The sequence below is a fragment of the Urocampus carinirostris genome, chromosome 5 (assembly GCF_059441175.1).
Source record: "Urocampus carinirostris isolate Australia breed hairy pipefish chromosome 5, RoL_Ucar_1.0, whole genome shotgun sequence".
Lineage (NCBI taxonomy): Eukaryota > Metazoa > Chordata > Actinopteri > Syngnathiformes > Syngnathidae > Urocampus > Urocampus carinirostris.
Window position 1 is genome coordinate 15666761 of NC_142353.1, and position 26192 is coordinate 15692952.

The window sequence follows — 26192 nt, forward strand, 5'->3', positions numbered from 1 at the left end:
ACTCAATTTCGACCACGCCTGTCTCTCCCAATCCCTGGCTACCGACCAGTTTTTCCATCCCTCGCTACGGAAGATCCACTTTTGTGTTCAGATCACAATCAGAGTACGAGAGCGACTTGCTTCCCGCGTCCAGCGAACACCAGATCGTGGGCGCAGCCCTTCCTCTTTCCTTCAACAAAACTTGTGGTTAAACGCTACGCAATTGGGTCCTGTTTCCGTTCTGGTCCTGACAATATGAAGTCACTTACAGCATAGGAGTATGGTAGTCACAATTTTTTAGGAGCTTTTATACTTAAATTTATTGCGAGTTTTATCTTATGTCAATTGGGTTCTTGTTTAAGGCACCAGGTTGAAATATCTGACATACAAAAACCAACCCCCCCCAAAAGTGCTATGATACACAGAAAACAAATAAAGATCCTGAAGAATTCCTTTGAATTGTTTATTAAAACCCTTCACTAAGTCAATGACAGCATATGTGTACACAAAGATTTTAAGTACGTGTTTTTGTACTTGAATTAGTTTGTGAGCTTTAAGTTATTTCAAAGCCAATCGGGTACTAATTTAAGGCATCAGGTTGAAATACTTAACATACAAATACCACACACCCAAGAAGTGCTGTGTTACACAGAGAGAATATAACTTAATACAGTACAAAGAAAAACTGCTGATGGATCTATGAGAATTTAGTCAAACGGAAATTAGCAATATTGAGTGTGAAATTAAACTCATTCCATGTGTGTCGCTAATTTGTCTGACTTGGGACAAATGTTGTTAGTTAACGGTTGTTCAAATAATAATAAAAATAAAATAATTGCTTATATTCTTCACCAGGACCCGACTTTGGTTGCCTTCTGAAGGAGTCGGCACTTTATATACAGTACAGTAGCAACTGTCTCACGAATACTAACAAGTTCCTTCCGTAATGTTCAACGGTTCTGGAAATGATGCCACGTGTCCATCGGTTCAAAGAACTCTCATCAGTTGAAAAGACACAGATTGTTTGTGTGCGGTTTAGAAATACTGCAGTCGTCTTCAAGATGACTGCTGCGGGAGTTTGTCAGTTAATGCTGTAACGTCCGGCATGCGAGTAGAGCTCAGGAGCAGGCACAAAAGGCGGATTGGAGGAGGGACTGTCCGAATTGTGCTCGTGGCTTTGGTTTGGATGAGGCAGGTTTTCCCTTGAATACTCTAGATACCACTCCTGGGAAACAAAAGATGATAAGAGGTGAATGGGCCACATGTCATGAGAGGCATTCGTAACAGCTCCTATATGTAAATCCTGGACTACAAGATGAGACTTTTTTTTCTACACTGGGTATTTGAATACTTAATGGCTTATTCTTTTCTTTTTGTGGTAGCGAACTGCTCATAACGCCTGCACTCTAAATTCAAAATGCAGCAGAGATGTCTGGAAACATTTATGACGCCCCTTCAAGAGAAATGAGTTCATGTTTTTCCCAACATTATGCAAATAATACATCGGTCCTCCGCAATCTTTACTTGGGATCGGTTGAATGTATGACTATTCTCGCAGCCTGACCCAATGATCACTTTACGAATAACAAAAATAATAATAATAGTCCCATATTCACTGTGTAATTGCTAGACCTCTAGAGATCAGGGCGACATAAGAAAAGGCATTAGATTTGATCTCAAAATCACACTATTTTTAATCACAGTTTTGGCTTAACTCTTTCCCATAGTGCTCTATTATAACGTGGCACCATGAGTAAAAATAGTTTGATGACGATCTATCTAATGCATTTTAGATTGTTGAATTCAATGTGACCTAGTGGTTAGGAATCAGCCTTCTTTATTTGAGTGCAGAGTTGTGCACTATTGACACTCAGCATATCGTAATTGTTAAATGCTGTAAGTTTGATTTTTGCAAACGGGAGATGGAATAAGAGCTTGCTCTGTCCACTCCACGCATCAGCCCAGTATTGCAGTACCTCCGGGAACGGTGCATTCGCACTGATCGCTGCTTGGCTCTGTGGCTAGGACCTTGACTCGGCCTCTTGGCTGAGAGCAAGTGTCTCGGCCCCTCGGCTTTGTAGCGTATTATGATTTGACCAAAAACGGATAATGGATAATTGATAAAGAATATAGAACAATAAACCTTACAAAATCCTTCCCCCCCGCACGCATTTTTGCACACGGAGAGAGATGGAGCACATGCCAAAGCGGGAAGATTTACCAACAGGACTTTAATTTTCTGTGTTTCCGTTTGGTTTTTCGGGCTAGCTTTTCAAATTTTTTGTTTTGGCCCAGCATGTCTATTTAATACTTAGTTTTTGTTAATGCTGGAGTTTGCAGCCTGGTCATCCTGGAAGGGGGATTACCTCATATGAGGTCCCTTCTCAAGGTTTCTTCATTTTCCTAATGTTGAGGTTTTTGAGTTTTTCCTTGCCCCCATGTAAGTTTTAGATCAGGGGATGGTGTAATAATAGTCTGTGGTTTGCAGCCCTTTGAGACTCTTTTTGTGATTAAGGGCTATAAAAAATAAACATGAATTGACTTGATTTTACGGTTTTCTTACCTGCATCTCTTCCTCATACATTTTCATACTTAGGTCACCCTTGGTCCTTGACCTTCTGCCTTGATATAACAGAGACAGTTGCTGCTCATTCTGAAGTGAAAGAGAGAGGCTGCTGTTTTATGTGAAAGGAAAGAAAGCCCAGAATGATTGAAGGTGGGTTTGTTTTTACCCTTGTGCGGTCCATGGCTTGCACAACTGCGAGCAAAGAGCTGAGGGACGACTGAGCGGGACACGTCTGCTTGTACAACTCCAAAGTGGAAAGAGCTTCGTCACGACTCACTTCCACTTCAAACACGATTCCGTTTTCATCTGAAACATACGTACATCAACACATTAGTTTGGGCAACAGCAAACCAAGACATTTTTTCAAGACATTGCCGCCAAAAAAATTCTCATATGCTTAAGTACTGTGGTACCTCTATACGAGCACCTCGAAATACGAGAATTTTGGTTGTACGAGTTTTTTGAAAATAAAATCTTGCTTGCTATGCAAAAGAAAATCCAATTCACAAGTAGTCTCAGAGGCTACCACTAAACAGCGCTCGAGAATGGTAAGTACCAGCATCAGCTGGTCCAGTTTGCGCATGCAAACTACAGGCAAAAAAGTAGAATGAAAAAATGGTGTTGTAATTTGTGTGTGTGTACATTCACTTCAAGTTACAGTAACTTTGATTTCACGTGTACAGTGTGTGCTTACCTATCATCAACAGTCTCCATCTCATACCTGTCAACCTTTGCCAGCTGCTGCCCTTATTAAAAGGGGAGGTTCAGCATTTGAAAATGTAAGGCTGCAATCGGAACTTTAAGCCAGGAGACAGTAGCAGGGTAACGCATGGAATTTCTTTAGACACTTTCAAATAAACTCTTCTTTTTTCATCTTTTTGGGGGTTTGTTCCCGAACAGGCCTGATAAAAGTAAGATGAAAGCAGACAGGCACAATGGAAAATAAAGCATAAGGGCTCTTTGAACTCAGTTGGGCATTGTTAACACATACTTAATAAAGAAAATATTTAATTTTAAACTTTTTAAGGACACCTAAAACTAAGAACCCAACATTTAATGATTGCAAATCCTAGTAATAATAAACCTTACAAACACATTTTTACTTACAGAAAGAAAGACTTTGTAAAATACCGCATCAGTATTACCGATCTATGATGATATTGTCGTCTACTTCGAGTGACTGAGACGATTTGGATTAGAGCCGAAATGGGCAAGATGAGATCGGTCTTTTTTAAGAATAACTTTACACGGTGTACACTATTTGAAATGATCAAAAATGTATAAAATATCGGGGAGATGGGAAAGTGGACAGGGATGTGTTTTCCTTCAGTCCTTGTACCCGCGAACACCCCCTGCCCCCTACCTCAGCACGAGTGCACACATTTAGATAGATAGATACTTTATTCATCCCCGAAGGGAAATTCACATTTCCAGCAGCATCCCTGAGCTGAGAACAGTACAATAATAAAGTCAAAAGAATACAATATACAAATACCCAGTGTGACATGCAAATGCCCACTGTAGCGTGTTATATATAGAGTAACTAAATAGTGCTACACAGAATACATATTTCAGTAAGATTCGGTAATATCCAATGTAGGTGGTGAGGTTTAATGTGGGCCTTTACTCTGCCGGGTGGAGTTAAAGAGCCTCATGGCACGAGGAAGAAAAGATCTCTTCAGTCTGTCCGTAGTACAAGACAGTGACAGCAGTCTGTCGCTGAAACTGCTCTTCTGTCTGGAGATAATGCTGTGTAGTGGATGCGATGGATTGTCCATGATTGACCTCAGCTTTTTCAGTGCTCGTCTCTCAGCTACTGTTGTTAGGCTGTCCAGCTCTTTGCCCACAACAGAGCTCGCTTTCCTAGCCAGTTTATTGAGACGAGAGGCATCCTTCTTCTTGACGCTGCCTCCTCAACACGCTGCCGCATAGAAGAGGGCGCTTGCCACTACTGTCTCATAGAATATTTTATAGCATCCTCCACTCCCACCTTCTCCTGGTAAGCAAATTGCAGTGGGTCGATGGCGTGACGGACCTGTAGCCTCAGGTGGTGCAGCAGCAGCCGCTCCATGGTCTTCATCACATGTGATGTCAGGGCGACTGGCCTGAAGTCGTTGAGTTCCTCAGGTCTTGATTTCTTTGGGACTGGGATGATGCAGGATGTTTTCCACAGCTGAGGGACCCTCCCCTGTTCAAGACTCAGGTTGAAGATGCGCTGTAGAGGGTCTCCCAGCTCAGACGCACAGGCTTTCAGCAGTCGGGGGGATACTCCATCCGGACCAGCTGCCTTGCTGGTTCGTAGCCTTCTCAGCTCTCCACATTTGTTACGGCGCTCATAATAAACTTGGATTTTATTCCGGTAATGTCATCTTAATTATCTTATTACTGTATTTTTCATGTTTAATTACTATTTAAATGTGTTTTACTTGATCAGGAAGATATTTTTTATCGCTATTTAGGGTAACTTGGATGCTTTTAGGCGGTCATGAACATATCAATTAGTTTTTGATAATTTCATATTGGGAGAATTGGCCCGTTACACCAGAAATTTGAGATGCGAGCATTATCCTGGAATAAATTAAGCTCGTATGTAGAGGTACCACTGGAAATATTGAAACTTTGTCAAGATGCACATCCCACCCTCTGCGTTCTCCAACATTTCCCGGTTCTTTCGGCTGTAGTTCATCCGGAAGACGAAAGCGTCCAAGATGAATGCCACGATGATGGTCATAACCACCTGAAGAGGGTTCAAAGCAAAGTTACGCGTGAAAAGTGAACCTAGGCAAAAGCGTCAAACCCCGAGCATTACCATGGTGACGATGTAGAAGGTCATGAAGTAGAGACGACTCCAGTGGCTGGTCATGGAGGTCACTCCTTCCTACGGAAGCGGGAAAAGACAGCAGCGGTCAAGCAGGAAATGAGATTGTCTCTTAACATCAGCTCACCATTGTGATGTACCAGTTGTTGACCACCGTCAGCTCAAAGAGAGTCACTGAAGGGGCGGATAACCACAAGCAATCTACTTCTTCATCAATTTTTTAAATTGAAATAAGAACTGATCTTACCAAAGCTGCTGAGAATATCGTTAAAGTTGTTGAGATAATAGTAGCCTCCTTCCAACACAGTTTTGTTGCCGTGGGTGACGTTAATCTGCCTGTACGAGTCGGCAACTGTGCTGGTGCTGATGAAACATAAAACGTGGAAAATATAGACTGTTAAAATCCTCCTACTCGATGCTCAAGACTAGTGTTGGGATCAAACAGTTACAGAGAAATGCGTTCCTGGAACGCAAAATTACAGTAACATGTTACCAACACAATTTAGTAACTCAACTGCCGTTACTACATGGTGTGTTTACTGCGTTGTTCCACTGCTCATTAAATGCAGATCATGGATGACAGCTCAATATCCTTGCATCTAGTTGTCACATACAAGCCTCAGTCTGCCAGCAACAACTTATGAAGGGTTGGCGTATTTATATCTACAATAAAGTACAACTAAGTAGTTATGTTGGCGCCGTCTCAAGCACAGAGCAAGAGGCTGTTGAATTTCTCCTCATGGAGATATTCTTCCTATCGTAATACTCGCATCCAAGCAGGAGTTAAAACTAAAAAAAATGAAATACCAAAATTAGGGTGTCCGTTTTTTTGCGCGTATTTGGTTGTTAGTTACCAGTGGACCAGGGTAGGCAGCGCCAGGGAAGGGGAACAACAAGAAAAACGGGAAATTAACAGGGCAAACATAAGCACCATATTTATGGTAAAAGCATACTGAATTTTTGTCTTTTTATTTTTAAAATTATTTTTGCAATACACCTTGGCTGGAGAAAAAATTAAACGTTTTGGACAGTACCCAGAAATGAAGAAGGAGATCTTTTAGTGGTTCAAACAATTCATGAAAATGAATAGCATAATAATATTTAAAATATTCAATATCAAACATTTTTTTAGCTCATTTCTCACAAAAATATTCCATTCTTCTCCCAAGCTCTAAGTGAAATATAGTTTGTAAGAAATTACAAAAAAAAAAAAACCAAACAAACAAAAAAAAAAAATCACATTTTTACTTTTATTGATTATTTTTTTTTTTTTTAAAGTAAGCATTCCTGTAAATCTATTGGAGTGTTTTGGGGTTTTTATTTTATTCATTTTTTTTAAATTTGATTACATTTTTACCCACTGTGTGTGTTTGTTTGACATTACGTTATGTTATGTTGGGTAGGTTGTGTTGATTTTATTATTCTATATTTATTTTTTTACATATCACTTTGAGTTGAATTTCAGTCTAAAAAGTGCCACACAAGAATACAGTATTTTGATTTGATTCAAAGACAAAATGGATATGGGTTGTCTCGGCAAAGTGTTTGTTTGCAAACTATCAAGAGTGCATAAGCCAACAAATATGAAGTTTTCTTCTATTTCTTTTGTTATGTGGCCATTTTAAAGACATTTTAGGGGGCAGGCTTCTATGCGAATATACGCAGTAATTTGTTAGCTATTTTCGAAGTAACACGCAACTTTCAATAATCTGGAGAAAGGGGGGGGGGGAAACTGACTTACATTTAGCTGTAACTAATTACTTTTTTTCAGTAACACACCCAACACTGCTCAAGACAATTCCACTGACTCACTTGCAGCAGTTGGGGTAAACCACGTCAGCAAAGAATTCCATGCCAACAATGGCAAAAGAGTAGTAGAAGATGATCAAGGTCAAACCCAGACTGGCCATCCTGGGGAAGAGCTCAAACATGGTGTCCAGCACGTTGCGGTACCGCTTCTTGATTTTAAACAACCTGCAACCACAGCCATCATGTTTCTGGACAAATTCATCCAACGGCTGCTAAAAACGGAGAGGAAGGAGTACCGGAGCAGCTGGAGCGGTCGGAGCACCACAATGAAGTAGAAAGGTTCCATGTTGAAGGCCAGCGCAATCAGACCAAGAAAGGCAAAGACTGTCACAGACAAGTCAAACCTGAAAGCAAAAAAAGTAGATCATGCAAAAAGGAGATTTAAATGCAGATTCTCATGAGAACTCACAGGTTCCATCCAGAGCTGAAATAAGCCGACGGTCCCAAGCCTGATAATTTCAACAGCACCTCCACGCCATATACTGAAAATGAAACAAGTCAAGTCATGTTTATTTGTGACGCCCTTAATCACAAAGAGTCTTCAAAGGGCTGCACAGACCACAGACTATTATGACACCATCCCCTGATCTAAAACCTACATGAGGGCAAGCAAAAACTCAAAAACCTCAACATGAGCAAAAATGAAAAAACCTTGATAAGGGACCGCAGGTGAGGTTATCAAGAGAAACGAACATCTTTGCATCATGCTAAGGGCACCATCAAACCTTAAAACCTTGTAAAGGCTAGGCAAAACAATTAGAAGAAAAATGGAACAGTTTTCTGATTTTGAGACTCTAGAGTTTGTATTCTCTCTTGTGCTTTGTAGCACTTGTTTTTGGTTGCACTACACAATAGAGTGACATCTCATGGTCAAATATAACAGTCACACAATATATTGAACCAGTTGATTTCTCTAAATGCAGTTTTTACTCAGACCTGTTCTAACGAGCATGATCAGTAATAATTTATGTTAAACCGGTGTATTTCTTAATTTTTGCCAACGAATCAATGAATGCTTCTGTTCAGGCTGCAAGTGTCGGACAATCCATACCACGCAGCTAAGATTGATCACTAACTGGATTTCTCACTCGACATTGTACCTTGCACTATAAACTCAGCTGGATTACTCAGAACACGTCATCTTGGACATTGATATGTTTTTGTTTGTAAAGATTTTGCATTTTCGGCTACTTTTAACATTGAACGTAAAATTTGGATTATATAATTTGCATTTGTGTATTTGTTGGTTAATCATTAATGCAAAGGTAAAAACTCAGTGTGTTCTCAGATGGGCTGGATCAGTAAAATAATGTCAACGTCAAAAATTTAGCTATGCTTTTCAGTACTATGCTTTATCATTCAGTCTAAAGTTGTAGCCTACCCGACAAATTAAGATCACAAATGAAAACAGATCTTTTCTATGCACAACAAATGTATTCACAAACAATAGAAAACATGTTTCTAATGTTTAGTATTGAATATGTAAAAAAATAGCAGCACAGCGGCGCAGTGGTTAGCGCGTGTGCGGCACAGTTCTGAGGTCGTGGGAACCTCCTGCGTGGGTTCAAATCCAGCTCCCAGCCTAACTGTGCGGAGTTTGTATGTTCTCCCTGTGCTTGCGTGGGTTTCCACTCCGGTTTCCTCCCACATTCCAAAGACATGCATTTCAGGTGGATTGGCCGGTCCAAATTGTCCCTAGGTGTGAATGAGCGAGTGAGTTGTCTGTCCCCGTGTGCCCTGCGATTGGCTGGCAACCAGTTCAGGGTGTCCCCTGCCCACTGATTGCTGGGATGGGCTCCAGCACCCCTGCGACCCTACTGAGGATAAGCGGTGCAGCTAATGAGATGAGATGTAAAAAAATATTGTAATCAGTTGAATAAATGCACATTTAAATCTGAAAAAACTCACCCCAATAAACAAACTCAAGGGGGAGCTAGGATTAAAAATACGATTGCCTCACTTGTCATACTAGTTCAAAAGAAAAAGGAAAAAGAAGAGTTTTAGCAGTGAACATGCTATAACACTACATAGAATTACCAGGCTGGGTCTACTGAAGCTGAGAAAATACTCAGTAATATTCTCTTTAACATGAAATGAGTTTAATCTTATTTTTAACGATCCGTGGAAACAAATGTTGTGCCATCACACCTTATCCACCATCTCTCATGGCACCCGTGCAGTGTACTTACTGCTGCTGGCTTCTGAAACTTGCCCTTACGAGTGCATCAATATTAGGTAGTAGCACATTTAACAATGTTTGTTTGTTAACCTTGAGCGCTGCTATGTTTTATTATTGTTCATCGCAGAAAACACCTGTTGACAAGATAAGTAGTCCCAAACATAGATAGAACCTTTGCTGAACATCCATTCTTTTAACTCTTTATCGCCCTCTAGCCGTGAGAATGAGCTCTTGGTTTGTGTTTACTGTATTTAAAACAATCATAACTTTTGATAGAATTGAGCTAAAGACTTGTTTCTTCTTTTGACATAATCAAAAACATACGGTCAGATTAAGTCATGCCTGCTATGTACTAATATAATCAAATGTACTAAAATCATTCAGTCATATTTCAACAACATGCCCAAAGGTTTCATTCATGTGCTATCAAAAGAGTGTAGAGCCGGCTCACTTGTAAGGAAGACAATGTAACTCCAGGGCACCAATCGGGATTGAGGAAAACCACCTGCAAAAGACATTATCATTTAGTCCAATTGTCCTCATTTGATCCAATGCGTTGGCCTCACAAGATAAACCTCCTACTGTCAAGAGTGTACGTCTCCACGAGGATCCAAACACCGTTGATGGCCACCACCACATCTGGAGTGTGGAAAATAAAAATTAGGGGCGTTTACAGTAGACATTTTAGCATAAATACTTACACATGGTGTACTGGAAGGCCTTCGACTTCACCATCAGATTGATGCCTGTAAAAGGCAGTGATATTGAAAACATATACAGTAGTATACCGTATTTTCCACACTATAAAGCGCAAATAAATATCCCAAATTGTCGAAAAGTATGAAAGTGCACTGTATAATCCGGTTATATACCGCAGAATTCAGTGGATACGATTGGAAGTGCCTACATTATGTCACGGTTGCCCATGTTGCACCAGCTGCGGCTTGTTGACAGATTGGCTTCCCTTCTATTTAAGCTCAGTACTCTCACTCTCCCTTTGTCAGTCCGTCAACGAACCTCTGCCCCTCAAGACGTGGGTTTTGACTCGGTCACGTTTCCTGCCTGCGTTTCCTCCCCTGTATTGTTCCCGTCTATTTTTGTCCAGTTTATTATTCTCTTCAGTTTTCGTTCCCGTCTACTTTGTCCTGTTTAATTTCGATATCCTGTTTCGATATTAATACTGTCTGTCCCCTCCTGTCCTGTATCGACCCCATCTGTCTGATATCTGCTTGGGCAATTGGTATCCATCTCGTCGGTCTCTGGTTTCCTGCCATTCCACACAAGACTGCTACCTAACGTGCATGACTACCCATTTCCCCTAAAATAAAAGGCTTGTGTGAGAAACGTCACGCATTTGGGTTCTTCCCCTGTTCCGGTTCTTGACACATTACTTATGGGTGTGCGTTACGACACAAGGTTTAAGGACATGGTTCCTCATTTGAGCAGTGATTACACAGTAGACTCAAATCGCAATAAACTGTATGCAACGGGATTCAGTCCCGGCGTTGTGGTGTCGAGAGCGCCAACAATTTACCCCTAGATCACCAAGGGTACAGCTACAATTGAAAAGGCATTTGAGGGTATCTCATTATTACACTACTTTTACTATTACTATTTTAAACACTGATTGTATAGTGCATTCTTCAGTCTCTCCACTTCTTTGCCTATGGGTCAATAATGTTGAGAAAGACAGAAACAGAAAGCCCCTAACTAAATATTATAGAATTGAATTATTGAATAGAATTGTCTTTATTGTCAAATTATTTTACCTAATACATATTATAAGAGGTTTGAGTGTGGAAAATACGTGAATAAAAAAGTGATATTTTGTAAGATAGCACTTGCCTTTTAAAATAATGTAGGCGGTGTGTGGGAGGTCATCAAACCAGTGTTCCCCGCTACGCCGTGCCTACACCACAAATACAGCACGGTACTATATTAGCAAAGTCTACAGAAATCTGACACAACCTGTTAACACAGTACCTTCCATTTCAGGCCAGTCACTTCGTAAAATTTATAAAAGTCTTGCAGACTACAGAGGTCAAAAAAAGGCATTAAAAGATGCAAAATATGATTAGGAGTGATAGAAAGGAGGTACTGACTTTAGCATCGGTGCCCCAGAGGTGTTAAGGGCTTTATAGGTGAGGAAGCGGTCTCGGGCCGACATCCTCGGTCTATAAAAGCGCATGAGGCCGTCAAACTGTTTCAGCGAGACTCCCGTCGGTCTCTGAAAAGAAGCGTAACATCCGTGTAAGAAAGAGCACAGGCAAGGAGGAATTCTGAATGCGTTATTGATTTGATACCTGCCGGCTGACTAAAAGCTGGAAAGCATGATCGACGGCAGAGCGCTTGTGAAGCAACAGGGACTTGAACTTCATCTTCTCCACGTCGTTAAACGTGTCAAACACCACCGCCAGGAGCTACAGGGCAGAAAGGCGTGTAAAGAGAATTGTCTAGTAGAAGTCTTCACAGTTGCTTGAATGAAACACAAACAAATAATAAATCCCAAAATGTTTGTAGATTTTATATTGAAAAGTAGCCGTTATTTTTTTTGTGATATGTGATCAAGGCAAGTGATAAAACGTATTACTTTGGCGCCATCCTCTGGAATGCTGATGTTATTCTGTGTGTGGCACACAAATAAGTGAGTGGATTTTTGCCTTAGCAGGGCAGAAAGCATGGCTTGCATCATTTATTAATAATAGTTCTTTTTTGGGATATGGATGAAAGAAGGTGATGAAATGAAATCTATACACTGTGACATAAATGTGTGATGAATATGGATTTTTTTAAAAAAGGTGAGAAAAGGTGTGGAGGAAATATCAAATTGATTTGTGTAGAACACGCACCCCTTATTTAAAAAAAAAAAAAAAAATCGGAGTAAAATTTTGTTCCTCAACTCAAACTGAGCATCGAGAGTGACAAACATTGTATACATGCGTCCATGATTCAAACAATATATGACACACTAAACCTAGATACAATTTACAATTATATAATGTCCTTCAAAGTTCGATTCATCATCAGATACACCAAAAAATATTTACTTGTGTGGTTCTTTTTTATTCTTTCAGGATGATTTCCTGTTTTCTCTATTCTATAACACTCGTCTCAGGTACCGTCTCATAATCAAAATTAAATGCTTGTTACACACGAATAATTACATTATTTCTGCCCACGCGAACTCCACTGATTTGAATTCAAATGCACCACCTCAAACGCCCAATTCACCCTGGGAAATCTCACAATCCTCCCAAACTTTTAAAACATTTTCTCCTCGGATCTATACAATTAACGTAGGTCACCTTTTTTGACTTCAAAATAATGAATTGCTCCTAAAGGTGAGAGAGCTTCATGCCTGCATGAAGTAATTGAATGTTCTTCATATCAATCTGAAAATAAAACATTTAATGAATAAACGGGCCATTATTAAGTAAAATGCGCTGAATTTCCTCCCACCCTTATCCAATAGTCTATTAACTTTCTACCAGACGATAAGCAGACACAGCGCTTCCACCAAACCAGCGCCAAAAAAAGCACCTCTGTGGTACCAGGCTGGATACATTGGTGTGGGAAGAAAAGGGACCTAGTGATTTAAATGAAATAACAAGTCACATTGCTTTAATTGAAACCTCATAGGAAAGTTAATGCAACTGTGTTTTTCTTTTTTTTTTCTGTTAGAGCAACCCCACGTTCAAATCCTTTCTTTCACTTATTATTCTTACTTAGTCACAATGCAGTGTATCCATGTACAGTATTTCTTATTGTTAATTTTGTGTTAAACGTTCACCTATTTCCAATTTTGAGCACTTGAGGTTGATTTGATTTGATTAAAATATCACGACCCTAAATAAGGGTACAAAGAAGTCTCTTGTCTTGTAGCCACTAGCCAAACTTCACATTATGAGTGTGAAGATGAGGTTTTCCTCCGTTCTCCTGATAATACTTTCAGAAAACGTATGTGGCGTTTAGAAAGGTGAGACTATCGTTATAGAATTATCAAATTCGCCTCTTCAGATTGATTTTTCCATTGATTACTTATTCAAATAATTCATTGACCTTTAAATTTGCTACAAATATAATGAAAATGCTGCGATTGGCTGGCAACCAGTTCAGGGTGTCCCCTGCCCACTGCCCGGAGATGGCTGGGATGGGCTCCAGCCCCCCCGCGACCCTAATGAGGATAAGCGGTACGGCTAATGAGATGAGATGAGATAATGAAAATGTATACTCGTAGGCCGTTAGACAGTATTAGCAATATAAAAAATGGCTTGCAATATTTTTGTTGATTTGCAATGAATCCAGAATGCACGACATATTTTCTTAATTTCTTAATTGCGTAACAGAAAATAAAGAACTTCTTGTAATATTTTTATTACCGGAGACAGTCATATATGTATGTATTTATTCATTCATTCAATTAATGTATTTCTAAAATGTTGACACTCAAGTTCTTCATACTAGTAAAGACACCAGTATTATATTCTAAAAGGGAAACGCACATCTGCATTACTAACCATTGCCATTCAGCAAATTCAAATCTGATTCTATTACTATAAGTAGTTTTTACATATTTCTTGGCATGATCCCTGCAAGGATATATTGCCATATATTTGTGTAGTGGGGTTGTGGTATTAACTCAACATTAACTCATTCAGTGCCCTAACAAAAAAAATTGAGTTTCCAGAAGCATTACCACAGGGTGCCAAAACGTAAAAATACGTATTTCATATTTTATCCCCCAAAAACTATTATTAAAGGTTTGGCAGAGCTTATCAGTAAGTTGAAGCCTCTGGGAATGGTTTCAGTATGAAAAGTCACCATCATATGGCAGGAATGGCTTTGAGCAGTAGGTAGTTACACTGCTTCTTAGTGGATTGAATACAAGGATAAGTATATAAGGATAAGCTATATTATTTTTAAAAAAGATGACTAAAGTCCCATGGTCATTGTCGGGGCAGAGAAGGATGACGTCTCGTGCACATCCGCAGGAACGCGATCGCCGTGGTGACCAAATTTGTGTGATCGCGTCACCAGAAACATTGGGTGCTGAAAAGTTCTTGCAAAATTCAAACATCACTTATAAATAAGTTCCGTCTTTGCAAGCAAAGTGCCTTTGTGTTTATGGAAAGCATTGTTCAGATATCTGTGGTATCACAAATACAAAATAAGTCACAAAGGGAAAATTCTCCTCGAAATTCATCTTTTCACAAAAAGCAGTTTTTTTTGGAAATCATAATTTTCAGTAAACTTTTCAATGTTTAATTTCTGTTTACTACACTAAAGAAAAAGCTAGAGGAAACATTTTTGTCAAAAGAAAGATGAGGATTGAAGCTTTTTTTTTTGATGTCTTATGCCTATATAGCTACAGAAATAAATTTTTGTTAGCCTTCAATAATGAGTCAAAATGGCAAATAATTGACTGGCACCTGTACTTCCCATTTAAGAGAAACGTCTGGCACTGAATGAGTTTACCATGGAGTCGCTAGTACACAAATTTTGGTTTCCAATTGAGAAAAAAATACAAGGTTGACTTGTGTACCAGAAAACCAATCGGATTAAAAACAACCAACCCCAATTTAAAGTCATGTTGCGCCTCTAAAACAGCTTGTTACCAAGTTCATGATGAAGTAGAGCTCAATAGAGAGGTACACAATGAAGAACACGCAGGACCAGCGATTTTTGGCGTAGGCTGGCATCATCACATCAGGGAAACTACAAGAAAAGGCATATGAATGTCGTCCTTTGCTTCTGTGTGCATGACGTGCCGGCGCCGGAAGGCTGCTGTGCTTACTTTGCCGTAGTCAGCAGCACAAAGAGGCTAACCATGCTGTTCTCCAACGTGTTGAAGTACTGAGATGAAAACAAAAGCTCATAGGAGGAAATGTCTCACAAGACGCACCAATACACAAAAAGGAGAAGTTTACAAAATAATAACACTAAATTGAAGTTCCAACTCACTGGATCAGATTTGTTTGTAGAGAAGAGGCAGAAACCTGAAGAGAAAAAATAACAAAAAATATGGAAGCAGTTAAAAATACAAATACATCAACTTATTACAAAATAAAAAAGGAATATGTAATAAACTATTCAGGAAAAAAGCATAGCGCCAAAACTTTTTATAATTCTAATTTTAATAAGACTTTAAACGACTCTTACCCAAGATAGCGAATATAACCATGAAGAACAGCAGCAGAAGGAGGATGTCGATAAATGGTGGGAGGGACTGGAAGATCTGACGCAAATTTCTGTTTTAAAAACAAAAACATAGTAAATGTGGATTTATAAAACGCTTTTCAAGTCGATGAAGACCTCCCAGGGCCCTTTACAATGTGCTTTTCCCTTTTACACACTAACTAACTGATAGAAGCGTCAGCCTGCTATCAGGGGCATTAGGGATTCAGTGTCTTGCCCTTCGACATATAACACAGAGGAGTTGGGAATCAAACCTACGACCTCTTGATCCCAAGACGAGCGCTCCACATCCTGAACTAATGCCGCCCAATTGTATACTGTCAGTTGACTTTGTTGAGAACAGTTGAATTTTACTAACACTCAAACAGATCGCCTGAGTTTCTTTCAAGTGTCTTTACCATAAATGGCAACAAATGGTGACGATTTCCTCACCTTTTTAAATTTGTATTTTCTGAAAAAGTAACGTTACAAAATGGTTAATACCAAATAAGCTGAGTATCTGAGTGAGTATCTCGGAAAAAGACGAGGCCAACTTAAAATTGGTAACTGGTATCAGTTGTCACTCACCCCCAATTATTCACTGATGACATATTGCAATTCTGAGCATTTTAACAAGATTCTTCCATTATCTGCGCTGATTATCCTCACTAGGGTCAAAGTGGTGCTGGAGTCCAACCCAGCTCTCTTTAGGTAGTGGGACACCCTCAACCAGTTGCTAGCGAGCCGCAGAGTTTAAACAATGATGACAACAACAAAATAAAACCTAATGGTAATTTCGTTATCGTTTTTCGTTTACACCCAAGCTGTGGAACGAGCATTACAAGCGCCAGAGTCGCGTAGTTTTGTTTAAGTTTTAATTCAGAATATTCCGGCGAAAATGAGGTGCATAACAAAGCTGTTTGATTCACAAGCGCAAAGTCCAACATGGCTGACTATCACTTTTATACCGGTGAATTAATTAAGAATAAATAAGCGAAGGAGTCATAAATGACTAAAATAATAAAATAATTATGAATTAACAGATCATACAATTATGAAAATATATGTAGAGACATATTTCAGTAATAAAACAAACAAACAAAAAATAAATAAATCTGAAATTAACTCATTCACTGCCAGCCAACTAAAAAAGATTGACGTCTATTGTCATCAATGAACCAAATATTAACTTATTCACCGCCATGCATGGCCATATACATCAGTTCTGTCTGTGAACTAGTTAATGAATGAGTAATGAATTAATTGTTGCAGCACTTAAAGGTAAAATGAGGTGTCCTAAAAGTTGAAAGTAAAATATGTTCTCTATTAGGCATCTGTCAACAATTCCCAACTGAGCTCTTATGCTTTTTCTTCCACCAAACTATCCACAATTTTATCTTACTTTAAGGGCGGAACACAAGAAAAAGGAGGGATGGGGGAAGGTGGCAGTGGTGCAAAGTGACTTCTTGCTTGCCCCTGCATTTTTTGTTGTTGTTTCTATTTGTTATTGTAGCATGAAAATGGCGAAAGTAAGAAAATGCCTGCCTCAAGAGAAGTCCAAATGCAGACCCAAACCATGAGAAAGATGAAAAAGGTTTATTTGAGAGTGTCGAAGAAATGTACAGTACTTGCATGCACATCAAAAGGAGCTGGACAGAGGCTGCAATGAGCTAGGACAGGGGTCGGGAACCTATGGCTCGCGAGCCATATATGGCTCTTTCTATGAGTACCTATGGCTCAGAGACCAATTTGATTGCATGCAAAATTTCTCCATTTTGTTCAAAACCGGGAACGTCTATGCTATTCAGGTACACGTAAAGCCAAACCAAAGCTAAATGCAAAGGAAACACTTCGCAGTATATATAGGGCACGTTTTTCACTACAATTTACAGTCAAGGTGTCACACAAAAAAAGGGGGGAAAAAAAACTTGTTTTGGCTGTACAACGCTAAAGAATCCTTTATTTAAAAGTTCACTATATAATCTGTGTTCAGTGTTCAGATACTTTATGATGAATCCACAGAACTGTAAATACGCCAAAACACCGGAAGAGAACTTAGTCATTTGATTGGGTGAGTGGGAGGGATGGGTGGAGCTATGCAAAAAGTACAAGCATTCCCTCCCATCTCTCCCCAAAGGTAAGCACATAAGGCTCCCTATTCTCAGAATGTTGTGACGTTTTTACAAAATAAATGCTTGCATCTGGTTTTGAAACCAATATGTATGAAAAAAAGGGTCAAAAGGAGTTTAACCGATCTTGAGTAATTGCAAGAAAGAGACAAGTTTAAAGTGGTCTGTTTGTTGAATTTGGGACAGGGGCTCTGGCATTATTCTCTTTTCATAATTTTTATCAAATCATCAAAAATAAATGTGCTGAAGACTAAGCTTTTGTCTGGGGCGCGGGTTTAGCAATTTAGTAAATTTGTCTCATAATATATGGTGTGGCTCTTTCCCAAAATAAAATTGATATTTTTTGCTTTTATGGCTCTTTGAGTCAAAAAGGTTCCCGACCCCTGAGCTAGGAGATGGCAGCAGCGAGTAAAAAAGTTCAAAATTTTGTACAGCTTCTTCAATCATGCTGATGTATTGTAACCATATTTATGAAAGACAGACTCAGTGTACCTGCGCACAGCACCGCAGTATCTACAGTCCACCAAGAATATAGGTCGGAGTGCTCGGGTCACTCGCATGTGAGATGTCTGTCTAACCAAAACCACTATGGCCTCCACAAACTGCAGCAGCAACACACAAGCCTGCAAAAAAACAGGAGATGCCGATGTGAGCCATAACTAAAAGTAAACAAGTCCTGTCAGGGTACCACTAACCGTCGCAATAAGTTACCTTCACCATGGTCCTCTTGTGTCGTATGAAGGTGTTGAACCCCAACCAGCGGAGCTTCATGCACAGTTCAAAGGCCACTATAACCAAAGCGAGTAGCTCCAGAGTGGCGTGGATCTGCAGGATCCAAAAGGCTCCGAGAACATTTTTCAAATAAGTCACAATGTGCTTGTTTATGAGAGGCCGTTTGAAAAGTAAATCATACTTGCTCTCACATTCAACAGGCAGTCGTACACATGCACAAACACTATTATACTAGCACACATACTACTATATGCTCTCAAACATACTACTATACTCTCATAGTCAAACCACTATACTGTTTCACACATATTACTATACTTTCAAATACACACTACTATACTCTCTCACACATATTACTATACTCTTATACCCACACTACTATACTCTCTTTCATATTACTACTCTCTCACACTTAGTACTATACTCTCATACACACATTACTATACCCTCTCACACATATTACTATTCTCAGAGAAACACACTACTATACTCTCACAAATTTTACTATACTCGCATACACACTTCTATACTTTAATTACTACTATACTCTCTCACAAATCCTTCTATAGTCTCTCAAACATACTACTATACTGTAAGCAACTCCAGTTTGAAGTCAAACAGTACAACATATTAACACAGATCAGTGTGCAACACCTTGGTTACCAAAAGTACCCAAATTGAAACAACACTGAGGGAAGAGGTGATCATTACACTCAAGATGAAGAACCCCATTAGTATCAGTAATTTTAATGGTGTGTGAGAAAGGATAATAATGTGTGTGAGAAAGTATAATATTACAAGTGAAAGTCTATAGTAGTCAAAGTGTGGGAGTATAGAAGTGTGAGTGAAAGAGTATAATACGAAGTGTGAGAGTCTATAGTAGTGTGCGCGTGGCTGTATAGTAGCGTGTGTGAAAGAATATAATACTGTGTGTGAGTATGGTAGCATGTGTGTGAGTACAGTAGTATGTGTTTGAAAGCATAGTAGTGTGTGTGAGAGTAGAAGAGTACCGTATTTTCCGCACTATAAGGCGCACCTAAAAGCCTTTATTTTTTTCAAAAGCTGACCATGCGCCTTATAATACAGTGCGCCTTATTTATGGATCAATATTAATTCGCAAAGTCTTGCAACTAACTTGCCGCCGCCGACTAGATTTCCCCCCGAACGCCAAGTAGTCCGCAGTGTATGCTGGGATTTATTTACCGGCGTTTCATTGGCTAACCAATGTGTCAATCATCATTTGAATGGATTACTATTGGCTAAAGTTATTCGGAGGTCAAGGGGAGGATCCTTTTTATCATTTACAGGCTGGCATTGGCTTGAACGGCAAAACAAAGCGTGCAATTGACCCAAAAAGACGTGTCAATCATCAGTTGAATCGATCACTATTGGCTAAAGTTATTCGGAGGTCAAGAGGCGGATCCTTTTTGTCATTTACAGGATGGCATTGGCTTAAACGGCAAAACAAAGCCTGCAATTGGCCGAAAAAGATGAATGCGTATAGCACGTGGCTGACGGCATACAGAAAGCATTTTTTTTACTATTTTGTATTTGTAAGTATTTTATTCTCCTGGATTTACTAAAACTCACGGATATAAGAGGACCCAAGACTTTAACCTTCCGAATGATATTTGAAATGATGCATTTGAGTGACATCGTACGGACACCGCATCCGCACGTGTTCTCGACACGTATTTGCGTCTCTGCAAGCTTTGGGAATGTTAAGGGGGTAATAAGTTTGACTGAACTATCTGACTGATTTGTCAACGTTCCCATTGTAGCGCCTTATAATCCGGTGCGTCTTATGTATGTCAAAAATAGGACCAAAAACTATTTTTTCGGGGTGCGCCCTATAACCCGGTGCGCCTTATAGTGCGGAAAATACGGTACCTGTGAGAGAGTATAGTAGTTTGTATGAAAATATAATAGTATGTATGTGAGAGTATAGTGATGTGTATGAGAAAGCATAGTAGTGTTTGTACATGGGTATGACTGTCAGTATGAGAGTCTCGTTGTCCATGTGTGAGAGTATGATGTTATAAGTGAGAGCAAGTATGATTTACAGTACTTCTTAAACAGTCTTTCATACTCTGCTTCACTCACGTAGACGTCCAGACGCAGTGAAGGCACTGCGGGAGCCTCACAAAGCGACAGTGTCATGAGCAGGAGGCCTGTGAGCAGCTCCATCATGTAGAAGAGGTGGTTGTGGGCAAAGAGGTACGCCGCAAGGGCCTTTGGATTTCGAGGGTGGGTGAAGAACTTGTCATTGTTCGCCCCCTCCTAGAAGTTAGTATTAATGAACAGGTAAAAACTGTAGCACTTGTTGCAAATAAAAGCTGTGTGTATTTCTTGTTTATTCTTATTTTCAATCATGTTCAAATAAACATAAAATCAGAAAATGAACAATTCACCTGAAAAATAAATGGATGACAGGTTGAAGCCAAAGGCTTATTACAGGATTATTGTGAATTTACACTGCATTCACTACAATTATTGAGCAATACTATCTTTAGAGTTGAGTAAAGATCTACTCAACCCAATCAACTATTTTCATGTAGAGTAAAGCTGCATTCTTCTGTTTTATGTTCCCCTGTATACAATGGAGTATCCGTTTGTCCATTCCCCCAACAATCCTGTGATTGGGCTGTAATAAAAACGGGGAGTTCTTGAAATTTTAGTCAGATGAGAATCAGGCCCTGAACTGATTACATCTCCTCATGAGCTGAAATGAATGATTCTTGTCTCTTATTGAGGGTTTTTTTTTCGAAGATGTACGGCAATAAACCTAACAGCTTATCAGAGACCATCCCCAAAATAACTTTGGAAGCTTATTGTATCAATCATATAAACAAATTATATCTTACATCATTAAAAAAACTTTGTTTTTCAAAAACACCAAAATATTAGAATCCCAGGATGACAACTAGCAATTATTCTGATATTTGATTATTCTGGAAATTATTTCGTCCAATAGTCAGGTAAACGAAGACTTGTTTTTATTTCAAACCATGTATATTGAAATTCAATGTAACAATGTAGAAAGCATATATTATTCAATTACGGGGCAATACAAGCTATAACCAAAAATTGTCATTATACTCTAAAAAAAGTAATGGAATGAACCTTTTTTGAATAATCCCACCCACACATGTAGGTTGAACAATATCATAGAATTCTTGAAAAATATTCACTACTAAAAGGATACCCGAGATTTTGTTTTGTCAACTACAAAATATTTCATTTAATTCAACTAACTCTTAAACGAATGTTTCCATAATTGACCAAATACAATTTAGCCAAAAGTTACTGTTGAGAAGCTGAAGTTTTGAGAATTTTTAACATGCACTTAAATGATTAAACATTTAAATAACCACTAGAAAATTAATTGAATAATGACTTGGTTGTTGATTGGTTGTCTTGCAAAGGCTTATAGAGAGTATATTGTGTAATTTTGTAACTGTAATCCTGTGCAGTCCTTTGAGACATTTTTGTGATTAAGGGCTATATAAATAAATTTGACTTGACTTGAATCACACCGGTCATACAACAACACACATTGGGAATGTGATTCCTGGCTCAGGTGCCCCCCAAAATTGTGCTTTGTTGTTGATAGTTTAAAAAAAATAAGTCATATAACCTATACAATACTGTACGGCACTATGTACCTGCAAGTAGATGGCCGCTTCCTGGTAGTTCATCTCCCAGCTTTGCCGTAAAGACGCGTTGTGTGCTCGGTGGGTTTGAGGCCCAGGTGTCGACACAACCGAGTTATTTACTACGTCATAGTTTCCAGCGCCTCCATCTGGAAGAACAAACAAGTTGAATCCCGAGTTTCAAAAAAGGAGGTGCTGGGATGGGTTTAAAATGGGTCAGACACAGAAAACAGCTGTTCCAACCATAGCAGTCTAATGGTTTCTGCAAGCAATAGGAGGACACCACTAAAGGCATCTCTCTTCTGAGATCTGGACGTGAAGCAGCTATGTGGCAGTTTGAAAGCACCATAGGTCTTTCAAGAGGTATGTGTGTGGGTTTGCTTGTGGTCCAGTTGTACAGAACCAGAACATATCATTTTAGTGTTATGGTCGTGTTTCAGCTCCCTCACACATGGCACTACAGATGGCCCAACATTCCAAAACACCAATGTGAACGCCAGAGACACTTCAGTGCTTTAATTTGTGTAGGACAAGCAACAGAAGAACAGTGTGTATCCATCCAAAGCAACAACAAGGACAAGAAAAAATATGCCTTACATTCTAAAATACCTCATTACGCATTGACAGTGAATTTCCCCAAATGCGTTGCACAATTCAAAAAGGTAAGTGAATCTGAAAGAAAGGCAGCCACAGCTGTTTACAGTCTTGTGATGTAACAGTGTGAAGCTCGAATTCCATTGCTGCAGTTTGACGGGCTGAAGTACACATAGTGTCTACCTCCAGCTATCGCAATCAATTTTTTGTCTTGGAACGATCGCATTTGGAGCAAAAACAGCCTGTTTGAGCTTTGTCACACTCACCGACCGCTTCTACCGATTCAAAAAACATTAGGATCATCATGTCTATCTCATCATGTGACCTGTCACATGATTTGTAACAACTGCAGTGTCAAGTCAAAGTCAGGTCAAATTTATTTATATATCCCTTAATCACAAAAATGTCTCAAAGGACTGCACAGGATTACAATGACACAATTACCTGATCTCAAACCAACATGCGGACAAGGAACAACTCAAAACCTCAGCGTGAGGAAAAAAGAGAAACCCTGAGAAGGGACCCCACAAGTGGTATCCCCCTTCCAGGATGACCAGGGTGAATTACATTTAGCAATTCAAGCAATCCACTTTGAAGCGCTCCGACAGTCTAGGTTAAGAGTCACAAATGTATTCTTTAGTAACAGAATGTTTCTTTCTTATCCAACACTCCCGGACATCCCAAAAAACAACCGCTCCTTTTCCTGTTCATTTCCAGGCTCGGTCTGAATAAGCAAAACATTCACACACATTCTACACATGACTCTCAAGGCAGAGCTCGGAGTTCTGCTGAAGCAGCACTTGAGTAACTTTCATGACATAGACCAATGAGTTGATGCTTCCATGTCCTATAAACGTGATGCAATAGTCACAATGACAAGCATTGAGTTAACGCTCAGTTTTTGATGACACACATCCATCTATAATTGACACTGCGGCCAGTTTGAGCTCATCTCAGCCTTACTCAGAAGGGAAGCAAAAACAACCGTTCACATAAAAAACAACGGACACACAAAGTAATGTGCTTTTGCTAACAGGCCAATTGAGTACAATCCAATGAGATCAGACTTAGAAATCGTTCCAAATCAGGCCAAAAATTATGACAATACTGTCAGGAATCATTTGTGGGACACTACACCACCCAGTCACACCTAGGGACATTTTGGACCAGCCAGTAAGATCGTTGGAGGAAACCGGAGTACCCGGAGGAAACCCACACAGGCATAGGGAGGACATGCAAACTCCGCATGGGGAGGCTGAGAATTGAACCCTGGATCTCCGCACCATGCGGCGGCGAGCTAACCACCTATCCGCCATGCTGCCACATTTTATCGTAATAATTTAATTAATGAAACTTAATTACTGGAAAATTACTGGATGGCTTGTTGTTAGACTGCTAACACTATCACTAATAGATAGTTCTTAACTACGTGAACAAGATCCGGGCATCCAGAGTAAGAGCGACCATGCTGGATTTGACTCACTACTTATTATTGTGATTGACATTTGAAATATGACGATTGAATCTCTAGTTTGTCTTTCGTTAAACGTTGCAGGCTAAGTTATGACATTAAATGTTCACTGATGTACAAACAAGACCCACACACGTTAGAGAAAAGCGTGTGGAATAGGGATTCTTTTCGGCAAGAATTATTAGAGATACTCGAGGCTTTCTTTGGAGCTAATTTTGGCCAGGAAACAAGCGCAATATTTTCACCTAGGGTTTATGGCATGCACCCAATTTGTCCGAAGGGCGCATTGCAAGTGAAGTTGTCGTTCTGGCCTCCACTCACCAGGTAACAGTACTTAGAAATAAACCCCGAAGTTACAAAAAACAATGCTTTACACATTCCTCTTTCATTAAATCGTCTAACAAAATTAGGTCTGGTGGATCTGTTCAATATGGTCGGATGTTTACATTTGAGGATGCGTGTGACGTAACGCGAAACCTAAAAAAATCTATTGTATGGGGTTAACGCTGCATTTCAGAAAAGGGGGAAGTTGGATTTCTCCCACTTGGATGGTACCATATCCGACCTCAAGCGAATGTGAACAGCTAAGATTTCTGATCGCGTAAAGTTGTTCTTTATTTTGCTCATTAAAAGACATTTGGACCTCCAGCAAACATGCATTCTCCCAAGCACTCAAATTGCGGCGGATAAACGGCAGCTGGAGTCAATAGCGCACACTGTAATTGTGTAAATTGTGTTTTACCATTTAATAATCATTCACCCAATGCCATGAGGCACGAGAGTTGGTTGCCTATCTCTGCATCTGCACAGTAATACATTCCATCCACCCATTATCTGCATCACTGATCCTCAGTAAGGTCGCGGGGGTGCCGGAGCCCATCCCAGCTATCTTCGGGCAGTGGGCAGGGGACACCCTGAACTGGTTGCCAGCCAGTCGCAGGGCCCACAGGGACAGAAAATTTGCTCGCTCATTCACACCTAGGGACAATTTGGACCAGCCAATTAACCTGACATGCATGTTTTTGGAATGTGGGAGGTAACCGGAGTGCCCGGAGGAAACCGTCACAAGCACAGGGAGAACATGCAAACTACACACAGGAGGTAAAATATCATGACCTCTGAACTTTGCCGCACAAGCGCTAACCACTGCGCCGCCATGCAGCCCTAATACATCACATACTAATAGAATTAATATTATTCATAATATAATGCGAACATTCAAACATTTTAAAGAAATGTATATAAAAATATAAAGTTAAATGAAGAAGGCCTTTCACACAGAATTAGTATAATATTGAATACATTTTTAACCTTAGTGACAAGTGAGGCACGGCCTCCCCTGCCTCCCCTGACTGCACGACACATGTACAAAGAATTAATCTGAAACTCTCCTTACTTTCGTCTCCTCTGTCAGGATCCTCATTGAGTAAACCGCTGTTTGCGTCGTCCCAAGTGAGGATGAGAGGCACGTCATCGTCGTCGACTTCCATTCTTAAAAAAAACGGTCTGTTACGGATTTCGAGGCGTGGTGGGGAAAATATCAAATTTAAAACTGTCGCAAGCAAGTTCTTAACAATGAAACATTAAAATGCCCTGGACACAATACAACAAGCTAACGCTAAACTTGTTAGCTAAGAAATAGAGTACTTTTCGTTCTGTGTTAAAACAAACAATGAAAAATTAAAGAAAGTAAAATAATTGTAGACAAAGCACCAACATATTAGTCATATTAATGTGGAGGATAAGGCTTGTTTACAGCTCTGGTGAAGTCCTAGAATGTAGGGGACATCCGTGACCCGATCAATTGGCCAAGAATGCCACAATCCGTCACAAGGTGTCCGTCTGAGTACATCGCGGCATCTTCAAATTCTGGAACACTTAGAAAAATATTACACCACCTGCAAAAGAGTAATGCAAGTCCGTCGAACAAAACAAGCTTTTTAGACTATGTTTTTTAAAAGGCTATGATGATATTTCCGAGCTCAGCATCCGAATTGGGGCGTCGCATTTTACGACAATTTTAACATTTGACGGCAGGTTGCTGCATTTTTCAAAATAAAAGCTTACAAAGTACAGTACCTGTATTCA

At 39.7% G+C, this 26192-nt stretch overlaps 1 protein-coding gene and 1 pseudogene across 1 annotated transcript; one reads left to right on the forward strand and one right to left on the reverse strand.

Annotated features, from left to right (window-relative positions):
- Nucleotides 1-428: 428 nt before the first annotated feature.
- Nucleotides 429-26134, reverse strand: tpcn1 (two pore segment channel 1). Its single transcript, XM_088335938.1, has 27 exons — nucleotides 25861-26134; nucleotides 25501-25595; nucleotides 22052-22188; nucleotides 20490-20666; nucleotides 18366-18479; nucleotides 18147-18277; nucleotides 15511-15599; nucleotides 15313-15347; nucleotides 15146-15204; nucleotides 14967-15066; nucleotides 11655-11771; nucleotides 11454-11578; nucleotides 11335-11383; nucleotides 11197-11260; nucleotides 10053-10097; nucleotides 9934-9990; nucleotides 9803-9856; nucleotides 7582-7654; nucleotides 7409-7516; nucleotides 7176-7337; nucleotides 5611-5726; nucleotides 5491-5537; nucleotides 5355-5423; nucleotides 5186-5282; nucleotides 2712-2851; nucleotides 2543-2632; nucleotides 429-1204 (listed from the first exon to the last, which is right to left on the reverse strand). Exons 2-27 carry the CDS (start codon nucleotides 25592-25594, stop codon nucleotides 1061-1063), a joined length of 2493 nt encoding a protein of 830 aa, XP_088192064.1. The 5' UTR covers nucleotide 25595; nucleotides 25861-26134; the 3' UTR covers nucleotides 429-1060.
- On the forward strand, nucleotides 1863-1977 carry LOC148365563 (U2 spliceosomal RNA; annotated as a pseudogene).
- Nucleotides 26135-26192: the final 58 nt, after the last annotated feature.